Source organism: Pelodiscus sinensis, chromosome 26 (genome assembly GCF_052426305.1).
Source record: "Pelodiscus sinensis isolate ZL-2025 chromosome 26, ASM5242630v1, whole genome shotgun sequence".
In the NCBI taxonomy this organism is placed as follows: domain Eukaryota; kingdom Metazoa; phylum Chordata; order Testudines; family Trionychidae; genus Pelodiscus; species Pelodiscus sinensis.
This window is the reverse complement of record NC_143077.1, coordinates 5,411,456-5,432,591: the sequence shown is the minus strand read 5'-3', so window position 1 is coordinate 5,432,591 and position 21,136 is coordinate 5,411,456. Positions and strand designations below refer to the sequence as shown.

Below are 21,136 nucleotides of genomic sequence, written 5' to 3'. Positions count from 1 at the left end.
CCTGTTGAAGTTTGTTACTGCCTTGCTTGCATGATACAACACATGGGCAGCTGCGGGGCACCGCAGCGGACTCTGCGCCTGAAAGGCTTCCGAGCCATGGGGAGAGGAGGGGTCGTTCCTGGCCTGTAAAAGCGGAAGCCGGGCTGGCCGCCACCGGCAACGACCCTCACTGCTGGCAATGCCCCACCCTGGCCACGGAGCTGCAGGGCGGGCACGGAGCATGCCACGGCCAGAGCTCTGGGAGACACGTCGTGCCAGGAGCTGCCCGAGGGATGCTCCCCCTTCCCCCCCCCGTAGGAGTTAGTGGTCCCTTGCTTCTGTCACCGTTGCCCACCCAGAGCGCAGCCCCGCTAGGAACGCTAGATCGCGGTGCCCCCGGGTGCCCCGAATGCCTGCGGCCCCAGGAGAGCCCACCAGCAGCACGGCTGGCGCTGCAGGGCAACGCCGCCCGCTAGCGGGACGCAGCCCATTCCGGGCCCTGCAGGGGCCCAGCGGGGTGGTGCGGCAGGGCTGCACTGCCGAGCCGTGGCAGAGCTGGTCGGGGGACTGAGGGGCAGGGATGGAACTGGGGGGGGGGGGGAGCAGCAGTGGCAGCAACTTCACGTTTCCAACAGGTCCTGTCCCCTTGCACCCGGGGCCCTGCCGGCGCTTTCACTAGCTCCCTGCTGGCTTTTGCTGCCGCTCCTCCGGCTCTTGCCGGGGCTGCGTGCCAGGGCGCCCGCTTCCTCCCCCTCTGGTGGGGCCTGACAGGAGGGAGCTGTGGGTCAGGAGCACGGGGCAGCCACAGAGCAGCGGGAGCCGGCAGCTCCTGGGACGGGAGGCAGCCCGCGTGCCCGGCCCCTGCTGACAGCACGCAGGCTGCAGCCAGGCTCCCAAAGGGGCTCAAATTTCAGCGCGTGCCCTGCCCCAGGCACGGAGGCAGCAGCAGAGTTGCAGCCCCGGGGCCCTCAGGCTGGGGGCAGCAGGGGGAGCACAGCCCCCGCCCTGAACCCCCTGTTCCCAACTGGCTCGGGAGCTGGACTTCAGCAGCTGTCCGGCCAGATCCCTGGCTACACCCTTGTGTCCGGCCAGGCTGCCACCCACCAGCGCCTCCTGCCCCTTGGCTGTACCCAGCACCATTCAGCAGCTGGCTGGGGGCGAGTCACCACTAGGCAGTGCTGCTCCAAAGGCAGGGAACTCCTGGCTGAGCCCCAGAGCTCTGCCCGACACTGAACAGCTCCCGGCCCGGGATCCTTCCCTGCAGACTGTGGAGCAGATCCCGGACAGCACTGCTGCCCCTCCGTCCCCCGCGGGCACAGTGTCAGGCTGGGGGCGCTCACCTTGGCACCTTTCTCTCCCACGGTGCCTGCTGGCCCTCGAGGTCCAGGTTGTCCCTGTGGGGAGAGAGACAGCCATCAGCAACTCCCTCTGCTTTCCCCGCCCCTGAACTCCAGACTCCACCCACTTTAGGAGTCTTTGGCTCCCTCTAGTGGCCGGTCCTGGTCATAGGTTAAGGAGTCTACTACTGCTGCTGGCTAACAGGGCCTTGCAAAGAGGACTAAGGAAGTTCAGCTGACAACTCCCACCGGCGTTCGCCGGGACATGGGCACCCAAGTGCAGCATCTCAGGCGAGCTCGTTAGCTGGCAGCAGTAGTAGGCTCAGGCACCTAGTCCATGGCCCAACCTCAATTCTTATCTCATGCGACTGCAGCAAAGTAGCACGTGTGGCGTCAGTGACCACAACCTCCTAGCAGACAGTGCACCTCAGGTAGCACAGCCCGGAGTGACCCCCTGCAACGCAGGGCTGTGTCTGGCATCGTAGCCCCTCGCACGGCGTGGCACTGTGCGCCACTAGTGCGCAACACGGCACAAGACCCCTGCTTCTTGGCTTGCTGTGCCCCAGCACGGCAGGGAGCAGGCTCCGTACGCTACGGGCCATACTGGGAAACTGGCCCCGTTTCAGGACATATAAACAAAGTATCTCTCAATGATACGACACGCTGGGCAGAATAGACAGGGCCACGCAGGGACCCGAAACATCAGCAAAACTTGGTCACATTTGTAAGTCTCTGCGCAACATGCTGCATGGAACAAAACCTCTTCTCAGCCGCCCAAGCAGCCCCGGACTCCTCTCCCTTTGCCACAGGGGCTGGTCCGTGGGCAGGGATGGTTGATGGAGGGGGAGTCTCCAGTCTCCACATCCCCACCCCCGGGGGATGGGCAGGTGGGGGGGTGTCTATTTATCTGACGTCAGGACACTGGCTGGGGAGGAATGAAGCCATACTCACGGGAGTGCCAGGCAGGCCTCTCTCCCCGGGCTCCCCCTACAAGACACGGAGAATTGGTTATGTCTCACATCGACATGTCTCAGCACACAGATAGAGGCGCCAGTGAGGGGCCCATCGGAAAGTGTTGGGGGGGGGGGGGCAGGGTGGCCCCTCCCTGCTCCCTCCGCAAAGCAGATGTTATTCCGCACCTCAGGGATCAAGCCACACCTGTTCCTGTTCCTCCACACAGAGCTATCCCCAGCGCAGGCTCCTCGGCAGGCCTGCGCTGGCTGCCTCGGGCGCTCCAGGAGAGAGACAAAGGAGCGGGCCAGTGTGAGCTGCAGCTGGGGTGGGAGGGTGTTGCAAACCAAGTCGGCAGAGGAGAAGCGGTTCCGGGGACGCTTGGGGAGCGCCTGGCACCGGCCCAGGAGAAAGGCTGTGCCGTGATCGGATTAGCACAGGCCCACACAAGCCATGGCTGCTACCACTGCTGTCGAATTGCAACACATCTCATGCCTAGAGGACCCCTGGCCAGAAAGGGCTAAACAGCCCGCAGGTCACCTGACCCAGGGTCAACCCGCAGACCGAGCCTGGTACCGTCATCCGGTGCTAGGCAGGGTGGAGCACTGAAACGCAAACCTAATGGGGTGGGCTTGCTTATGTCTCTTGCTAAATCGTAGCCATGTAAACAGACCGTTCCTGTCTAGTACTATGGCTGGGGGGTCGGAGATCAAAGGCCACAGGCACGTTTGAATGAATCTTGGGTGAAGTAATTTCATTGTCTAGGTCTCTGTAAAGTCTGTGATACTCTGTTTAGTGGATTAATTACCTTTGGTTAATTACATAATGCTTGGGAAACAAAAACCAGGGGACTCCTCTTTACAAAAGCCTATTGCTCGCCCAGGACCGTATGCGCACGAGGCTGCCAGGAAACTGCGTCTTGATCTTGTCATCTCGGAACTGCTGAAGGCTTCATGCAGGGGAACCCGAAGCCAGAAGGACTGAGGTCCCAGTCGTACGCTGATACCCCCCGAATCCAACACTGGACTCTAACCTAAGGACTACAATCTAGAAGAACTCTTTGCAACTACAGGCTAAACCTCTGAAAACCGGCCCTCTGTGGTATGGCAACCGGTCCACAGATGCTCCTGGACCAGAGAGCCCGGGAGCTTAATGACAGGAGGGCCAGCAGCCCGGCTGGGGGCAGCGGGGCTGAGCCACAGAAAAGTGCTGGAACTAGGCTGGAAAACTCCAGCAGCCTGTGGCAGCACGGGGCTGGAGGAAGAAGAAGCAGGGCAGCGTGAAGCTGGGGAAATCTGGCCGCCTGTGGTGGCATGGAGCCAGGACAATCTGGCCACCCGTGCAGCGCAGGGCAGGGCAGCTGGAGAACTCCAGATGCCCATGGCAGCCCAGGGCTGGGGGGCCGATGACAGCAGGGTGGACACCCTGTCCTGGGGGGAAGATAGAGGGGCCAGAGGAAGGGGCAGCTGGCTCAGGGCTAGTGGCAGAGGACACCCCCCTGGTCTGGAAAATTCTCTGCTCCTGACGTTGCCGGACCAGGGAGGTACCACCCGTCCAACACTCCCCAGCTCGGCTACGAATGTGACCCCAGAGCGGTTCTCCCGTCCGTGTGCATCTTTTAACCAGGGCTCACTCTCTCTTAGTTTTTCATACTTTTTAGTTGAGTTCCCAGGAACAGGCTAGTGGCGTGTACGTGGGGTACGGCCCGACAGGCCCACTGACGGGGAGGCGTGTCCCATCCCCTGGGGCGGTAGAACTGTATTTGGCTCGGTGTCCGGGTGGAGGCCGAAGGCTGGGTTGCTTGAGGGACCTGTGTTGCTGGGTTCTGGGTATTCTAGAGGCTGTTTCGTGCTGGCTTGGTACATCGAAGAATTGGAACAACCCCCCCGCTCTGGGGAGCCGCTGGCCCATTCTTTGCAGTTCACCCTCAGCGAACTCAGCTGGCTCCCCTGGGCCCATGTCAGCCGGGGTTCTCTGGGCCGCTGGGGGGGTGGGTGTGCTGGAGCCTTAGGGGGTGGGGGACAGGGAGGCTGCGGCAGCCGGGTGGCGGGTGGGGTGGGAGCAGCGACACAGCCTGGCAGTGCCGGAGAGAAGGCAGAAGGCAGGGCTGAGAGCGCAGGGGCGGTGGGTGACAGGCTGTTTCCGGGGGCAGGGTGTTGATGGAAGTGCTGAGACTCACCTGCAGACCCTGGGCGCCGGTCCCCGGGGGCCCTGGCTCGCCCTAGGGAGATGACAGACGCCGGTTACTGGAGCTGCCCCAGCCTTCAGCAAGCCCCCTAGGACACAACCCGCTTGTGCCCTCACTCACCTGCAGCCCCTTCAGACCAGGCGGCCCCTGAATCCCAGGGAGTCCAGGGTTCCCCTGGAAAACACCCCCCAGAGAAACGTTAGCTCAGCTCTTCCAGCAAGCGTCTCTGACCGAGGAGTCGCCGGGGTGGGGGGCACTCACGGGTTTCCCTGGCTGGCCCGCGCCCGGCGGGCCACGGTCCCCTTTGGCTCCGGGTTTTCCTGGCACGCCGACAACATCCAAGAACTCCCCCTGGAGGGTGGGGCAGACGTCACAGGCATCTCCCTGCACCGGAGAGGGGAGAAATCGGTGCGGGTCGCTACATAGGAAATGGAGACCAGCGCTGGGGAGGGAGGCAGGGAGGCACCACCTCCCCTCGCCCCGGTGCCGTCGCTCCTCAGACTAGGGCGGAGGGGGGTTGAACTTGCTACCCTCCGCTTCAGAAAGCGCCATGCCTCTGCCTGGTACTGATGCCGCACGGGCAGGACCGCCAGGGGCAGCATGTGGCGCCTCCCCCCCCCCCGCCTCGGCGACGGCCAAGGAGGCGTGTGGCTCTCAACGGGCACCGCCGGGAGCAGAGACCCTGGCCCCGCAAGGCAGCGCCAGCCCTCGAGAAGGCAAAAACTGGGCAGAGGCGTGGTCCCCGGCTGCACTGGCCAGGGGGCACTCACCTTTTCACCCTTGGGCCCTGCCGGCCCCTTGATGCCGGGGTCCCCCGAAAGGCCTGGCAGCCCCATTGGGCCCGGTGTGCCAGGGTCGCCCGTGTTTCCTGCATCGCCCTGGAAACAAGAGCCGCTGTGACCCAGGGGATCCCATGATTCCCAGCCCCCTGCCCCCCCAGGTCTCTGCCCCACGCTCTCTGGAGGGCTGGGTGCCAGGAGCTAGGAAGCAGGGACTGACGGCCTCTCCAGTGCCCCCGCCCTGCCACACACTGCACGGCGGGCCACACCACTGGGGCTGGGCGCAAGTCCCCCACAGGCAGGCCTGAGCCAGCAGCCCCAGCGAGCGAGCCCCCAAGGAGCTGCATTCTCAGGCCAGCCCGGGCCGAAGGAAGCCCCCACGGAATCGGCTCTGCTGCTCCGGGGGCCAGGCTGGGGGAGCCCCCTCTGGTCTAGAAAGCCCCCTCCCATCCCCGGCAGCCCGCCCCACCTCGGCCCACTGCTCACCTTCTGTCCCTTCAGGCCGGGCTCCCCGGGCTTGCCCTGGGGAACAAAACGCACACGGGAGGAAGAAAGAAAGCAGTCAGGTCGGGAGGCTCCAGCCAGCTCTCCCCAGCGCCCCCCCCCGCTGGGCACTGACCCCCCTTCACAGGGAGGCCTGGGGCCCCCCACTACTGGGGCATTGACCCCCCTTCACAGGGAGACCTGCCCCCCCCCTGCTGGGGCATTGACCCCCTTTCACAGGGAGGCCCCCCACTGCTGGGGCATTGACCCCCCCCCTTCACAGGGAGACCTGGGCCCCCCCCCCACTGGGCAATGACCTCCCTTCACAGGGAGACCTGGGCCCCCCCCGCTGGGGCATTGACCCCACTTCACAGGGAGACCTGGGCCCCCCCGCTGGGGCATTGACCCCCCTTCACAGGGAGGCCCCCCACTGCTGGGGCATTGACCCCCCCCTTCACAGGGAGACCTGGGCGCCCCCCTGCTGGGGCATTGACCCCCCTTCACAGGGAGGCAGCACCCCACGTTGGGAGTGGAAGGTGGGACCGTGCCCTTCCCCCAGCGCCCAGCCAGCCCCGGAGGCACCGGCTAGGCCAGGGGAGGATGCTGGCACCCAGCGGGGCCTGCCAGTCAGGGTTAACCATTTCCTTGCCGGTTCACGCAGCAGCTTCGCTGCCCCTCAGGGCCCCGGCCCCCCGGTACATCAGGCAGGTTTGCAATCCCCTCCCCCCATGCCCCGCCACCCCCTCCCCTTCCGACGCCTCCTCATCTCTCCAACCGCCCCCCCTCGCCTAGCCCTCAGGCTCCGCCCCCCGGACACGCCCCTCCCCCCGACTCACCGCTCGGCCCGGGGTCCCAATGCCGGGTAGGCCTGGTTCGCCCTTCTCCCCCGGAGCACCGGGCACCGACACCACAACCGGTTCCCCTTCCAGGGCCTCTGGAGGAGCAAGGCACTGGCCACAGGACTCTCCCTGGGAGGGCCAGGCACCAGGGTCAGAGCCGGGCAGGGGCTGGGCTCAGCATCACCTCCCCGAGCAAAGACCCCAAGGCACCCAGACAAAGCTTCCTTTGGGCTTTTCCGCCCCGTAGGTCCTCGCCCAGCCTGGGGGAGAGGGACAGAGCGCGGTGCCCAGCACCCTTCCGCTCAGAGGGGGGCTCCGCTTCAGAGCAGAGGTGGTTACCCTGGGACGGCTCATCGGTGACACGAGTTTAGCAGGTCTCAGGCTGGTTCCTAGTGAGACAGGTGCAAGAGCGCCTCGCCCAGCCCTCCAGCCATGGGGTCGTGGGTGACTCGCCCAGCCCCTGTCCCCGCGGGCCCTGCTTTGTGGCTGGAGGAGCCCAGACGGGACCGTGTTGGCGTGTTCCCAAGGCACCAGCGGGCTCGGAGCACTATGGAGCTCACAAGACAGAGGGACTCATCCGAGCGCCGGGGCAGTCACCCAGCCTGACGGCTAGAGATGCCCCCTGCCTGCCTTACACAGGATGGGGCTGCCCATGCCCCGGCAGCAGGCACCTGGCCACCCAACCAGAGCTGTGCATGCACATCGGTGATCACAGGTCACACACACTGTGCATCGGTGGAGATGGGGGCAGGGCTTAGGGTCTGCACCCACTTTTGCTTTGCCGGTGGAACAGAGAGCTTCGTGTTCTAGCCCAGGCGCCTGTCTCACACACCAGCTGAGGGGCTTTCCAGCCACGTCCGGTGGCAACTGGGCATGGCGGAGCCGGGGGGCACTCGGATAAGGAAGGGGAAGCTCCCCCTCACACCCACACAGCTGCCGGTAGCAAACTGCCATACGCGGCCCAAGGGGGGCACAGCTGGAGGGGCGCGCTGGGGGGGGGGGAGAGCGTCCCCAGCCAACCCCACCCCTTTTCTCCCTATAACAAGGGTCTCCAGGATCTCACCTTCTCTCCTTTCAATCCTGCCAGGCCAGGGTCCCCTCTGCCGCCCGGAGTTCCCTGCACAGAGACGCGGCAGCGGAGATGAGCCAGGGGCCTGGAAAGCTCTGTTCATGCGCGCACTCCCCGACACGCACACAATGGGCACTTGCAAACCCACGCAGGTACACAATCCTATGAGCATACCGCACCACGGGCCCCTGCACGCACACCCGTCCCCATGCATGCACACACACGGCGGGCTCTTGCACACCCTCGCGTGTACACCCATGCGTACCCGTGACGCGCACGCGAACGGCCCCCCGCAATCCCACGTTCTCTGTGCATGCGCCCGGGACCTCCCCGGGGGCCGATCCGTGTCGGTGACCCTTGCCCTGCGCGGAGCCGCTGCATTCGCACCACGGTACGGACACCGCGCGCCCGTGTCTCTGCTGCTGCCGCCAGCAGGGCGATGACCAGTGCCCCACCGGGGGTCTCCCCACCTAGCCCAAGGGCCCCCAGCTGCTGTACTCACAGGTTTGCCAGCCGGTCCCATCTTTCCGACGTCTCCCTGGGGAGCAAAGCAGGGAGCACGGGGGTCAGGCCCAGCGGATGGGGGGGGGGGTCAGGCAGCGCCGGCACGGACCCAGCTCGGCAAACGAGCACAGGGCCAAGAGGTTCCCAAGTGCCGTGAGTTTCCGGCCGGTGCACGCTCAGCCCAGCTCAGGGCAGGATCAGAAAGCAGCAGCTTTCCGAAGTGAGGTGGGGAGGCCCAGCCGGCAGAGTCCCCAGCACGGAGCGATGGGGAAGGACCAGGCAGGGTTTGCTGTAGCCCTGCACGCTCCGGAACCCTCCCCCCACTGCCGGATGAGGAGACTCACCTGCTCCCCCTTGGCTCCGGCCAGCCCGGGGCTCCCGGCTTTCCCCTGCAAGAGAAACTCGAGTTACCCATTCAGCAGGAGCCCAGCTCAGCGCTCTGCAAACCTGGGGAGAAGCTGAGGGAGGGAGGGAGGGGCTCACGGGGCACCATCCAGGCCAAGGCAACGGGCGGGCGGGGGAAAAAGGGGCATCAGGTGCCAGGCTTCTGAATGCGGAGGGGAGAACAGGGCGAGAGAGGCTCCATCCCTGGGGGGGGGGAGGCAGACATGGGGGTAGCGGCTCTGGGTGCCTGGATCTGGGGTTGGATTTCGGCTCATCTCGGCAAAAGCTTTTCCCCGGCTCAGACCCCCTATCGGTGTGGCCTGCCCTGGGGAACCCGCCTTCCTTCCGCTCTGGCGGCTGCTCCAAGTTTCCTAGAGCTGCCTGCCAGGGGACGCGCCCCTTTGGCTCCAGCAGTCAGAGGCCCAAGATGAGCAGAGATGGTGGGCAGGTTCGGACCCCACTGGGAGCCTGGCTGGGGCTGGCTGCACAGGGACCCCCAGGGGCTCAGATCAGGAGGGCTCGTGCAGGTGGGGAGAACTGGGGACGTTTTTGGCCTAGTTCCTGGTGTGCCTGGGGAGGAAGGGAGCTCCGGGTGGAGAGGAGCCTTCGAATGACCTTTGCAGCGCCAGACCCGTGGCTGCGTGAATGTTGGGGCACCGGGCCCGTTCCCTCCCTCCCGGCGGGTGGGCCTGGTAGTGTTTCCCATCTGGTTCCACCCCCCTTCTCCCATCACCCAGGGGCTGGCAGCCTTGGCCTCTCACAGGGTGGGGAGCCAGACCCCCTTCTGAGCCTGTCTCAGGCTGTCCCCCATGCAGCGTCTCTGCCCCTCCTTGGAGGCAACCCAGCCTGCGTCCTCAGAAAACCGCATCCCAGCGCAGCTTCTAGGCTGTCCCTCCTCGCACTCCAGGCCCCAGAGCAGGGTGCATACTCACCGGCAGCCCAGGCAGCCCGATCCCCGGGGAACCCGGCTCCCCCTTGGGCCCCTCCATCCCTGGGAGCTTGTCGGAGCTCTGCAGCATGGAGGCGAGTACAGCAGGACTGCACGACACGCAGGGGGCACCCTAGGGAAGGAACCAACCGGCGCAGGGTCAGACCGGCTCCCAGTGCCTATGTGAACCAGACCAGGGTAGCAGCTGCTGGCCAGACAGGGGCCTGCGATCAGAGAGAAGGGAGCCAGGGATTAGAAGAATGGGCAGGGGATTTGGGGGGTCCCCGCACTCACCTTCTCTCCTTTTATTCCATTGATGCCAGGGTCACCCTAAAAGAAACAGACACATGGGGAGTCAGGCAGGATGCAAAGCCTCGCGCTTGCTGCCCTCAAAGCATTTTTCAGCCAGCATCCTCCGTGGGACACTGCAGAAAAGGAAGTTGCTGCTGGAATGCATGAAAGCAAACTGAAGGGTTTGTGTGTGCACACCTTGCTGCCCTCTATGAGATGGAATGCAAAATATTCAGGGGTGTGTATGTGTCATATGCCCTATAGTGCAAACAGCTATGGGTGATTCTCCTGTAGCTCACATGGTAGGGAAGCAGGAGGAACTGCCTTAGCCAATGAGAGCAGGGCAGCAGCTGCTGACTTGGTTGCTGTCCTGCAGCTGGTGGGGGAGCCTGGGTCACAGCGCTCTAGCCTCCTCCCGGATCAGCATGGCTGAAAGTTAGGACTGGTGATGCCTCGGACTAACTGCAGGCTTTCCCAGACTAGGGAAATTTGCCGACAGTGGCCTGGTTGTGCTGGTGCGGATATGCTGGCAAGAAGGGGGCTGGTGCCAGAATGGCTTTCTTGGTAAATCGCCGTACTGCTGCTACGGGAGGGGATAGAGGGGTGCACGGGTGTAGTCACATCACTGCCAAAATCCTCTAGCATTGGTGGCACCTGAGACCTCCCCTTCACTGTGCTGTGGGCGGAGAAAGGGCCTTCTCGATCCACTCCCCCCCGCCCACTGCCCTGTTGGGGGGAACCCGGCTGAGCCCCTGCTCCTCCTGCCGATCCTTCTGAGAAGAGAAGGGACAAGAAGCGCAGGGCGGAAGGAATTCTCCCCTGGGCCAGACACGAGGGGGTTCCACCTTCCTCTGCAGCGTGGCTCAAACGAGTGTCCTTGCAACTCGGACTCTTTAAGTCCTGCTCTGCGGACGTCAGTAGCTCAGCTGGGGGGTCTGGGTCTGTTACAGGAGCGGGTGGGCGAGGTGCTGCCACCTGCAAAGTGTGGGGAGTCAGAGGAGATCCCCCCCCCCCCCCCGAGTCCCTCTGGGGATCAGGGCTCTGTTGGGCCAGAGGGGCCCCCGGCAAAGCCTTCGCTGCTTCCCACGTGCAGGCAGGGAACGCGGCAACAGCGCGGCGAGAACCAAGGCGTCAACTCTCTGATGCACCCACCCTGTCGCCTTTGGGTCCAGGGAGCCCTGCCTTGTCCTAGAGGAAGGAAACAAACACGTAAGGAGAAGAAACACCTTGGCCAGGGCTCCCGGCTCATCCCCCCAAGCAGCCACTGGGACGTGCGCACTTATCTCCACGCAGCGCTCCCTCCCCCCGAACGCCCCCCCAGACCCTCGCCCCCCTTGCACCCACTGGCCCCTGTGCTGGAGGGGAGCGGAGGAGACGGCCCAGGGGCCAATCGCCGGATTCCTGAGCAGGGAAGGACCCAGGGGCAGGGGAGGGACCAGGATGGACTATGGGATAGCGCAGCGGGAAGGTTAAGAAGTGGATCCCAACCCCCGCAGGCTGAATCTGCCTTTGTGGCGTCGGCTCCGGGCTGGGTCCCAGATCAGCCAGGCCGATTCCCAGGCTCCTGCTGACCCGGGCGGGGCGGGGAGCTGAGAAGAGGCAGGACGGTTCCCAACCCTCCCTCCGAGCCAGGCCTGAGCACAACCTCACCTTGACCCCAGAGCCGGGCAGGGGAAGGCTGGGTGCAAGGCCCGTCCGTGGCGCTGGGTGGCAGTGCGGGGCTGCACACTGAGGGCCAGGAAATGGGTGTGGACGTGGGGGGCCACGGACGGTGGGGGAGGAGGGTGTTTTGCAATAGGCTGTTTTCTAGGGAGGCAGCCAACTAGGGAGGGGTGGTACAGGAGCAAACGCCGCCTCCTTCCCCCACCCTGCCCCTTCCCCCTCCCGCCTTTCAGCCATCTGCTCCCCGCGCCGGGAGCCAAGGGGACGCGGTTCTCGTCTCAGGGGCACGGCAGCGCGTTCAGACTCACCGAGAGCTCCCCTTTCCCCGGCGCTCCGGGCTCTCCTTTGGGCCCCGGCTTCCCGGGGAGGCCGACAGCATTGGCCATCCCCGCGGGGATGGTGGGGCAAACTTCGCACGGGTCCCCCTGCGGGAGAGAGGAGACGCTGAGACGTGGCCACGGCCCCAGAGCCCCCCACGCTCCTCTCGGGGTGGCCACCCCATGACCCCACAGAACAACGAGCCAGGGCCAAACCACCCGGCGCTTTGGGCCCGGACCCCAACTTTGGACCAGCACCGAGCCAGCCAATCAGGATTCTTCAATAGCCCTGGGGCAGGGGCTTATGGGACCCAGGGCAGAACAGGGTCTGAGGATGGGGCAGCTTCCGAGCACACAGGGCTGAACGGGATGGAGAACCGGGCCAGGCTCAGAGAAGCTGGCTCTGGAAATGTTGGTCCTTGGAGCTGCCTGGATCCACTTCATCTCCCGTCCTTTCCCCAGCGATGGGCCTGGAGCGGGAAGGCAGCTCGGTGGAAAGTCTCCAGCTTCTCAGCTCCCGCTAGCAGGCTGCTGTAGGGCAGCCCCACCCGGACCCCAGAGCCCTGCCTCTCCCACGGAGCCCCACGGCGCACAGCACAGAAGCCAGCCCCCTGGCCGGGACGGAGCGCACCGGGCGCCAGGCCCCGGGCGGTACCCACCTTGTCTCCTTTCAGGCCTGGCACACCGGGCTTGCCCTGTGCGGGGAGGGAAGATGCTGGTTACATCAGGGCAAAGCTGCCGAGCAAAACCCGTCCCAAGGCCCCGGGCTGCAGAGGGGCCAGGCAGCTTAGTACAGACAGTGTGGAAAACCTCCTGCACAGCTCTGCCAGTGCCCCTCCGTCCTGCCCCACAGCCCCTGCCAGCCCAGCCGGGGTCTCCCCTTCCCCGCCCCGGCAATGCCCCTCCGTCCTGCCCCACAGCCCCTGCCAGCCCAGCCGGGCTCTCCCCTCCCCCGCCCCGGCAATGCCCCTCCGTCCTGCCCCACAGCCCCTGCCAGCCCAGCCGGGGTCTCCCCTCCCCCGCCCCGGCAATGCCCCTCCGTCCTGCCCCACAGCCCCTGCCAGCCCAGCGGGGTCTCCCCTCCCCCGCCCCGGCAATGCCCCTCCGTCCTGCCCCACAGCCCCTGCGAACCCAGCCAGGGCTCTCCCCTCCCCCACTCCGGCAATGCCACTCCGCCCTGCCCCACAGCCCCCTGAGCCTAGGCTCTCCCCACCCCCGCCCCATGCCCCTCAAGCCTGCCCCACAGCCCCTGCCAGCCCAGCCCTAGGCTCTCCCCACCCTGCTCCCCACCCCCTTGTTGGATCTCTGGGCTCCTCCCTCCCATGCACTTCCCTCCTACGCTGCAGGCCTAAGTCCTCTCCATGGGGCTCAGCCAAGGCCCCTCTCTCCCGCCTCACACCCCCCCTCCCCCCGCTGCGGTACCGGGCCCGCCCCGCGCTGAGCCCCTCGGCTGCAGGGACGTGTGTGGAACAGTGACCCCGGGGCCACGCATGCCAGGCTAGCCACTAACCTGGACCCCAGCACCCCGGGGGGGCCAGGGTGGGAGCCCATGGGGCGTCCCCAGCCATGTGGGGATGCCCTGAGGCCCGGTAGGGAGGGACAAGCTCTCCCCACCCCCACCCGAGGACTGGGCTCCCGGCCCTTTTGTTCTTCCCCACCCCGCCTGGGCAGGCCACCAAGCCTCCCCCAGCCCCATGCCGCCCCCCTCCATCGGAGGAGGCTGCTACTTACCGGCTTCCCCCCTGAACCACCGGGCCCAGGAGATCCGGAGTTACCCTGGAAACAGAGCCCAGAGAAAGACAAACAAGCTGAGCCCAGGACGTGTCTGACACCCCTGAGCCGGGGGGGACACAGGCTCTGTCCAGGAGCCTGGCCGGCTGGAACAGGACCAGGTGGTGGGCTGTGCACCCTGGCAGGGTCCATCCCCTGGAGCCGATGCACCTTAACTCTGGGACAGATCAAATCTCGGCCAGTGCAAATCTGTCCCCCTTGATGTAAGGTAAGAACATGCGGCCACTGCGGGTGTGTCTAAACTACATGGCTCCATCAAGGGAGCCATGTAGATTAGGCTGATCAGCAAAGGGAAATGAAGCCACAATTTAAATAATCGCAGCTTCATTTAAATTTAAATGGCTGCCGTGCTGAGCCGACAAACAGCTGATCAGCGCTAGTCTGGACGCTCCCGCGCTGACCTGAAAGCCCTTGATCGACCTCCCCGTTTACCTCGTAGGATGCTACTTACCTGATCAGCTGTTTGTCGGCTCAGCGCAGCAGCCATTTAAATTTAAATGAAGCCGCGATTATTTAAATCACGGCTTCATTTCCCTTTGCCAAACAAACAAATCGACATGGCTCCGTCGATGTACCCTAAGCCTCTGCGGAAACAGGCAGCACGACTGACGGTTTAAACCAGAGAGAGGCCCTGCAGAGGCCGACTCTTCTGAGCGCTGGCTGTCTGGAGTCTGACCTTTATGCCTGGGTGCTGTTATCCGACTGAAAATGACCATAGCGATCCCCGTTGCAAGCCCGGCTCTGTTTGCGCAGCACAGCTTGCGCACCAGGGGCCGAGCGAGGTGTCCCGGGGCAGGCTATCGCTTGCTGGTTAGGATGATGCTATGGGCGGGCGCGGATCATTTCTGGATGTGAGGGGACCAGTGTTGGCTCTACCCCTGCTTTCAAATGCTTGCAGCTGGGAACGCCCACAGGGGGGCTGGCCCACGTGTGGGGAAGGGACAATTCAAGTGGCCTAGAACAGTGGTTCCAAAACTTTTCGGCATCACGCCCTCTTTTCGATTTTTGAAAAATCCTCATGCCCCGCCCCCCGCCCAACAGCAAAGCTTGTTGAGCAAAAAAAAAAAAAAAAAAAAGGCATCGACTGGGACAGCAAAACTTGATGGGGGGAAGGGAGAAGGGGGACTGGGTTGCCTCGCCGCCCCCCCCCCCCCCCAGTTTGGGCTCCCGTGGCCTAGAAGCATGTGATTGGCCATGGGCCTTGGCAGACACCAATCCACACCCGAGGCACCTTCCTGGGAACGTTCAGACTAGCCTGGGGGCAGTGGCGCCCCCCTGCAAAGAACTGAGTCCTGCCTGGACTGGGGGTTTGCCCACGGGGCTGGACGCCCTCTTGTTGCTGTACTTTTCCACAGCAAGACCAGCAGGAGCCGCTCTGCGTGGGGGAAGCGAGACAAGGCCCCGGCAACCCACCATTTTACCTCTTTCCTGCACCTGCCTCTGGATCACGGACTCCCACCCATGGGAGCATTTTAACCAAGGGACCAGGGTCCTTCTGCTGATTTGGAAGTAGCTTGACTTGAGCCAGCGGTTTATTCCATCCATGCTACAAGCCTGACCCAAGAACTTTTGCATTTCTTGTATGTCATGGATTCCTTTCACCCTTTTCCACCCTCGCCCTTTCTTTCCTTTTAGGAATAAACCTTCAGACTGGAGATTCTAAAGGAGGGTACAGTGCGATTCCAGGGTCAGAGCCGAGTTATATACTGATCGGGGCGTGCGGCTGGTCCTATGGGATCGGAAGGACCTTTTATTTGACGGGATTAGTTTTCCTTAGGATTGCCAGATAGTTTCACAAAAAATACCGAACACGACGGAGAAAAAATTGGTTGAGGCCAAAAAAAAAAAAAAACCTCACCACAAAAAAAAAAAAAAAAAAAAGAGAGTCATGGTGCCTTTAAATCCCCACGCTCCCCGCATCCCTACCAAAATGTCCCAAGCGCTCTTGCATCCGAGAAAAATAGAAAATACCGGACCATTTTACATGTCTCGTATTTTCTGGGTTTTTTATCGGACAGAAGCTGCAATACCAGACACCTGGCAACCCTAGTTTTCCTAACTGCTCATCGGTGCAAGGAGGGCGAGGGGTGGCTGATCCAGGGGAACCGGCGTGCCTGAGGGGACTGCTTGTATGACGTCTGGTTAGCTGGCGTAGCGAAATGGGAGAGCTCTTTTTCTCTGGTCTGGTGTGTCTTGTAAGTGCAGGCCCCCCCAGGGTTGGGCTGTAAACAACCCCGTCTCAAAGCAGTTAGTCCTGTATTAGATACTCAGAAGTACCCCCAGCAGAGCACGCCTGTTTGCAGCCCACGTCAGGCCTCACCCCGCGCGCTAGATGTGGTGGCTGCACTTACTTTTTCTCCTTTAGGCCCGGGGGGGGGGGAGGTACAGGGGTCAGCACGTTCCCTCCCAGACGGGGCTGGCAGGCCACAGGCGTGGCTGGGCCTCCCCGGGACCACGGAGCAATGTGTCCACAGGGCCATGAGATGCCCTCAGCTACCAAACCCAAGCAGCTCACTCCCACGGCGCCAGAACGGCCTGAAATTCCACGAGGCCCAGCTCGCTCCTCCTGGGGCCAGCAGCCGTGAACGGCCAGGGAGGGAGGCTGCCGCACACGGGGCCATGTGGCATTCAGGGGAGCTAGGAAGTGAGGAGAAGCCAGGCCACCAAGTCCTTACCTTTTTCCCGGGAAGTCCTATCCCTGGAGGACCTGGTAGCCCCGGGGGGCCTGGTTCACCGGCTAGCCCCTCAGGTCCAACGAGCCCTGGGTCACCCTAAAACACAGACCTCGCTGTGAGTCTGCTCTATCTGCTGGCCTTCAAATCCCCCCCACCCCAAACCCACAGCACAGTACCTTCTGCCCCTTCGGTCCCACCACACATATCTCTCCAGGCCGGCCCTAGCAGGAGAAGGAAAGCAGGGTTAGAACAGGGTAAGCTCTTTGAGGGGAAGGGGGATTCTTTCTGTGCTGTATTTGTACAGCACCTTGCACTATGGGGAAGTGATGGGGACTCCTAGGTGCTATCATAATACAGCTCATCAGTAATCACAGCAACACACGCCCAATAGTTTCCCACTGGCACTGAGCCGTGCACGGCCCTGGCACAGAGCCCAGCATGCAGCTTTCTTTGCCTTTGCTGATAAAGAATATGGGACGATCCATTTCCTAGGGCTTCTGCGGATCAGTGTCCCCTGTAAGCTGAGTACTTGGGCGGCTTAGTTTAAAACTAATAAAAGAAAGTTCTTCTTCACACCGTGCGTAGTCAAGCTGTGGAACTCCTTGCCAGAGGAGGCTGTGAAGGCTAGGACTATAGCAGAGTTTAAAGAGAAGCTAGATAATTTCATGGAGGTTAGGTCCATAAAAGGCTATTAGCCAGGGGATAGAATTGGTGTCCTTGGCCTCTGTTTGTCAGAGGCTGGAGAGGGATGGCATGAGACAATTCGCTTCATAATTGTCTTCGGTCCACCCCCTCTGGGGCACTTGGCACTGGCCACTGTCGGCAGACAGGATACTGGGCTAGATGGACCTTTGATCTGACCCAGTACGGCCATTCTTCTGTTCTTATGTTTCTTATGGCTGACCAGGAGAGAGTCAAGGACCACTCCGCAGATTGGCAGAGTGCCCACAGTCAGAAGCATACATTTCTATGGGCGGTGCACCTCCACACATGCCTCAGTGCACACAACAACATTTATTCCGCACACCGATGGAAAAAACGAGAGGGAACGTTGCTGCGGATCCCAGAGAAATGCATGAAACAGATTCGTAAAAGGAAGAAGGAGCCATCACAGTTCTCACATTTACACAGCACCCTCGATCCTGGGGGATCTCAAACCTCTTTGCCATGGATTGTAAGGCTCACGCCGCCCCGTGGGAAACGCAGCTGCCTCTGGGGTGGGGTCTGATAGCTCTTTGCAGCTCCCGGCCAGGCTGCGCAGCAGTGCGGCACGGGATGTGAAGAATCCCGACCCCGGCTGGGACGACGGGGAATTTAGGGAGGTGGAATACGAGGGGGTGCTGGGAATTTGTCCACAGTGCCCAGTGGGCTCTTGACTGAACGCAGGAACTCGGGGCTGCAGAGGTAACTCTCCTCTCTCGTGCCAGAACTCAGTAGTCACTCTGCCACCCATTAGAGTGGCTGGGTGCTCTTTGAGCAGGGATGGGGAAACTAAGGCCTGGGGGGCGTATGTTGCCCGTGGCTTGCCTGGATCCGGGCTCCCAGGCTCAGGGCTCCCTGCACTGGTGCTCCAGCTCCCCTGACCTCCCCGCCGGGGGGCTGGAGCACACAAAATCTACCAGCCTGGCCCCCCTAGGCTCTGCTGTGCGAGGGGAACGTGGGGGAGTCTCTTTCTCCTTCTCTGTGGGGGCCACGTTAGTGAGGGTGGTTTTTTGGGGGGGTTGCGTCTTACTGGTGGGTGGCCCCCAACTGATTTTTCTGTGGGTCAGTGGCCCCTGACCCAAAAAGGTTCCTCACCCCTGGGCCCTGCAGCACTGCGGGGTTGGGGGGTCACCAGGTAAAGCCGAGGGGTCCTCCCCCGGACGCTGAGGAGGAGACGCGGTGGAGACGAGAGGAATCTGAGCGCCTCTCCAAGGCTGACAAGGAACTGGGAAACCACAAGGACGTTCCTGGGAAGGGACCAAGGTTCTCTGGATCCCGCAGCCCCAGGGCGGATTGAGTCAATGGGGAGAGGAGACACGAGGAGCAACTTACGTCGCGCCCTGGCATCCCGGGATTCCCCTGGACTCCTCCATCTCCCTTCTCGCCTTTCTGCCCCTGGAGAAGCAATCCAGAAAGCCGCCCGTCAGGGGAGAAACGCAGCGCCCTTCGGCCATGCCCCGGCTGTCCCCCCTCCTCCGACCCCGCGGCTGCCTCGGCTCCACAACCGCCTGTAACGCCTCCGGCCTCGTCTCACTCCCGCTGGCAGCTGGCAGCCTTCGCGCTCCAGAAAGCACCACTAACCCGTCAACCGTCCAACTGACCATCCCGTGCCGTCCCCTGGCAGCCCCCAGCCCCTCTCCCCTAGATCCAGACCTTGCTTTTCCCAGCCCCGATCTCACACACCCTCTGGGGGCCTTTTCTCCTCCTGGGTTCCTTTCCCAAGCAGAAGAGCTACCTGCTGTGACCCTGGGGCCTGCCACATGGACAGGAGAGAGAATTACCTTCCGCCCATCCACACCGGTCGCTCCTGCTGGGCCCTGTTTGCAAGAGAAACACGGTGGTTACCAAGGCCCCTGGCTATTAACACCCAGCTCCGTGCAAGAGGCGCTTTGTGGCAGCACATTCAGCGACGCGCTCCCCCTGGTACACAGAGCGTCGCCGACGGCCCTCGCTAGTAAATATTTATCTCCCACAAGATAAACTTGGCCACGGCAAAGCGCAACGTCTGAGCAGCCTTCTGCAGGATGCCGGAGGCCATTTGGCCTCGGCCAGGCTGGGAGCCGCGAGGCGGGTGCGGCAGGGGGAATCAAAGAGAGGAAGAGTCGGGAGGAATTGGGGGTGACACCCCCCCGGAGGAGGTGAAGGGGGGGCCGGTGACGGGCAGCGCCGGGGTCATATCCGGAGCTGCCGAAGGTAGTGGGAGCGACGCGTCCGGTCCGTCTCGGTGAGAGCTGGCGTTGCGAGCAGCTTGCGGCCCAGTATACGGCAGTGCCATTTCTAGGAACAGGCCCGGATCTTTCGCTTGTGTAAACGGGTGTCACTCCCGGGACGCGTTGCCCGTTTACACCTGCTGGGTCTACCTCTGGCTTTCGAGGCCTCTCAGCTAGCCCCTTGGGGAAACAGGCTCCCCCAAACGGTGGCCAAGCCGGAGGAGCTGCGCCCCTGGACAGGCTGCGCGGTGGGGCGCCGTGTCGGGGGCACCGCGGGGAGCCCATGGGCCGGTGGGACAATTCTGACCCTCTGTCACCAAGAGGGAGGGGAAATGGCACTAAGGGGCTTTAGGGGGTTAACTCACCAGGTCTCCTCGCTCCCCCTTCTCCCCTTTCGGCCCCTCAGCGCACTGCAGAGGGAAAAGGAACAGGGGGCAGGTTAGAGGGGGTGGCGCAAGGCAGCGCGAGGTGCCGGGGCGGCCGAGCCCCATGGGGGACGCCTCCACCAGGGGACGGCCAGGGCCTACCTGCAAGGGGCCGTCGGGGGAGCTCCGGGTGCAGTCCGCGCCCTGCGGGAGGAAGGGTGGCACTCAGAGAGAGAAGACGGGGCTGCCTGGGGCCGGGCTCGGGAGGGGCGCAGAGGCAGAAACGGGCCCTTCACCAGCGGCATGAGAACGGGCCAAGCGCCAGGCTGAAGAACCCAGGGGGGCTGCGTGGCCGAGGCCGAGCTATCCCTCCCCTGCACAGGGCCCAGCCCCCCCCCCCCCCCGAGGAGTCAGATACAGAGCGGCCTCACACGGCTCATGTCACCAGCCCCCAGGGAGCAAGGGCTGGGTGGGGCCGAGACCCAGAGCCGTCGGATTCAGCCATCGTGCCCAGGAGACTGTCACCAAGGCACCGGGCCCAGCCAGCCAGCACGGGAGGTGCCCGCAGCTACCGGGGATGGGTGAGGCCTGGCCACGGGGCAGGACCTCCTCGAGGGGACCCCAGTGTCTCCCCAAAGGGGCCGTTGGCTGGGCGGGGGTTTCTCCTCGCGCTGGGTGCATCGAAACCACTCACGCGGTCGCCTTTCTCCCCCTTCAAGCCGGAGGTCCCCGGGAATCCTCGTTCTCCTTTGCCCCCCTGCAGGAGAGGGGGGGTCCCATGAGAGGTACGCACTTTGCACAGGGGAACGCATGCCCCCTGTAAGTGCATACAGGCACAAATGGACACACGCTCACCACAGCATGTATGGACACACACAGCTACACATTCCCCACACCATGTATGGACACACACACAGATACACACTCCTCACATGTATGTACACACATGGACACACACACACAGCTACACACTCCCCGCAGCATGCATGGACACATGCGGACATACACACGGATACACACTCCTAACAACATGGATGTACACACGTGGACATACACTTCCCACAACATGTGTAGATACACACATGCAGACACACGCGTCACATCCACATGGACACACACACACAAATACACACCCCCACCGCATGTACAGACACCCGCTGATGGAGACCTGGGATCACCTCCGCGTGCTCGGGCAGGCACTACCTGCGATAAGCAGGCCAGGCTGGGTGCCCTTTCACAAGCAGCACAGAGCCGGGCTCCGTCTGTCAGTCCGGGCGAGGACACACTTACCTTGGGGCCGGGGGGACTGAGAGAGACCTGCACAAACCAAAGAGTGGCGTCAGTGCACCCAGCCGGGTCTGCCGCCGTGTGACCCACCCCAGGGCGGAGGGTTGGGAACAAGGGGTGGGCGGAAGGAGCGGGACAAGTCACGAATCCCTTTTAAAACCATTCAGTGGACTGTTCCCCTCCCCCGCAAGGTGTCCCAGGCCACCCTGTCTGCACACGGGAAGGCGTGGGGTACCTGGGACCAGCCCCCTCCATATGCCCCCTTGACTGGACTCCGGCTGGGAGGAGCAAGGGGCAGCAGATAAAGGGGATTAAAGAAAGATGCAAAACGGCTCTCGTTTTAATCCTCCTCCCCGTGGCCTCCCTAAATCCCTCTAGCTGGTTCACAGCGCCCA

The 21,136-nt window shown here is 63.2% G+C and overlaps 1 protein-coding gene across 7 annotated transcripts in view; it reads right to left on the bottom strand.

Annotated features, from left to right (window-relative positions):
• COL16A1 (collagen type XVI alpha 1 chain) overlaps nucleotides 1-21,136 on the bottom strand; it is a 103,316-nt gene that overhangs the window by 35,545 nt on the left and 46,635 nt on the right. For all 7 annotated transcript variants that reach the window (XM_075908929.2, XM_075908930.2, XM_075908928.2 and 4 more), the window contains 25 exons: nucleotides 20,745-20,771; nucleotides 20,149-20,211; nucleotides 19,617-19,658; nucleotides 19,455-19,499; nucleotides 18,661-18,696; nucleotides 18,212-18,274; nucleotides 16,354-16,398; nucleotides 16,178-16,273; nucleotides 13,443-13,487; nucleotides 12,371-12,406; nucleotides 11,703-11,819; nucleotides 10,885-10,920; nucleotides 9,736-9,771; nucleotides 9,446-9,574; nucleotides 8,474-8,518; nucleotides 8,128-8,163; nucleotides 7,620-7,673; nucleotides 6,554-6,685; nucleotides 5,721-5,756; nucleotides 5,226-5,333; nucleotides 4,717-4,839; nucleotides 4,576-4,629; nucleotides 4,447-4,488; nucleotides 2,268-2,303; nucleotides 1,320-1,373 (listed from right to left, as the gene is read on the bottom strand). In XM_075908929.2, the coding sequence (XP_075765044.2) occupies nucleotides 1,320-1,373; nucleotides 2,268-2,303; nucleotides 4,447-4,488; nucleotides 4,576-4,629; nucleotides 4,717-4,839; nucleotides 5,226-5,333; nucleotides 5,721-5,756; nucleotides 6,554-6,685; nucleotides 7,620-7,673; nucleotides 8,128-8,163; nucleotides 8,474-8,518; nucleotides 9,446-9,574; nucleotides 9,736-9,771; nucleotides 10,885-10,920; nucleotides 11,703-11,819; nucleotides 12,371-12,406; nucleotides 13,443-13,487; nucleotides 16,178-16,273; nucleotides 16,354-16,398; nucleotides 18,212-18,274; nucleotides 18,661-18,696; nucleotides 19,455-19,499; nucleotides 19,617-19,658; nucleotides 20,149-20,211; nucleotides 20,745-20,771 (1,536 nt within the window). The remainder of the gene's footprint in view (nucleotides 1-1,319; nucleotides 1,374-2,267; nucleotides 2,304-4,446; nucleotides 4,489-4,575; nucleotides 4,630-4,716; nucleotides 4,840-5,225; nucleotides 5,334-5,720; nucleotides 5,757-6,553; nucleotides 6,686-7,619; nucleotides 7,674-8,127; nucleotides 8,164-8,473; nucleotides 8,519-9,445; nucleotides 9,575-9,735; nucleotides 9,772-10,884; nucleotides 10,921-11,702; nucleotides 11,820-12,370; nucleotides 12,407-13,442; nucleotides 13,488-16,177; nucleotides 16,274-16,353; nucleotides 16,399-18,211; nucleotides 18,275-18,660; nucleotides 18,697-19,454; nucleotides 19,500-19,616; nucleotides 19,659-20,148; nucleotides 20,212-20,744; nucleotides 20,772-21,136) is intronic.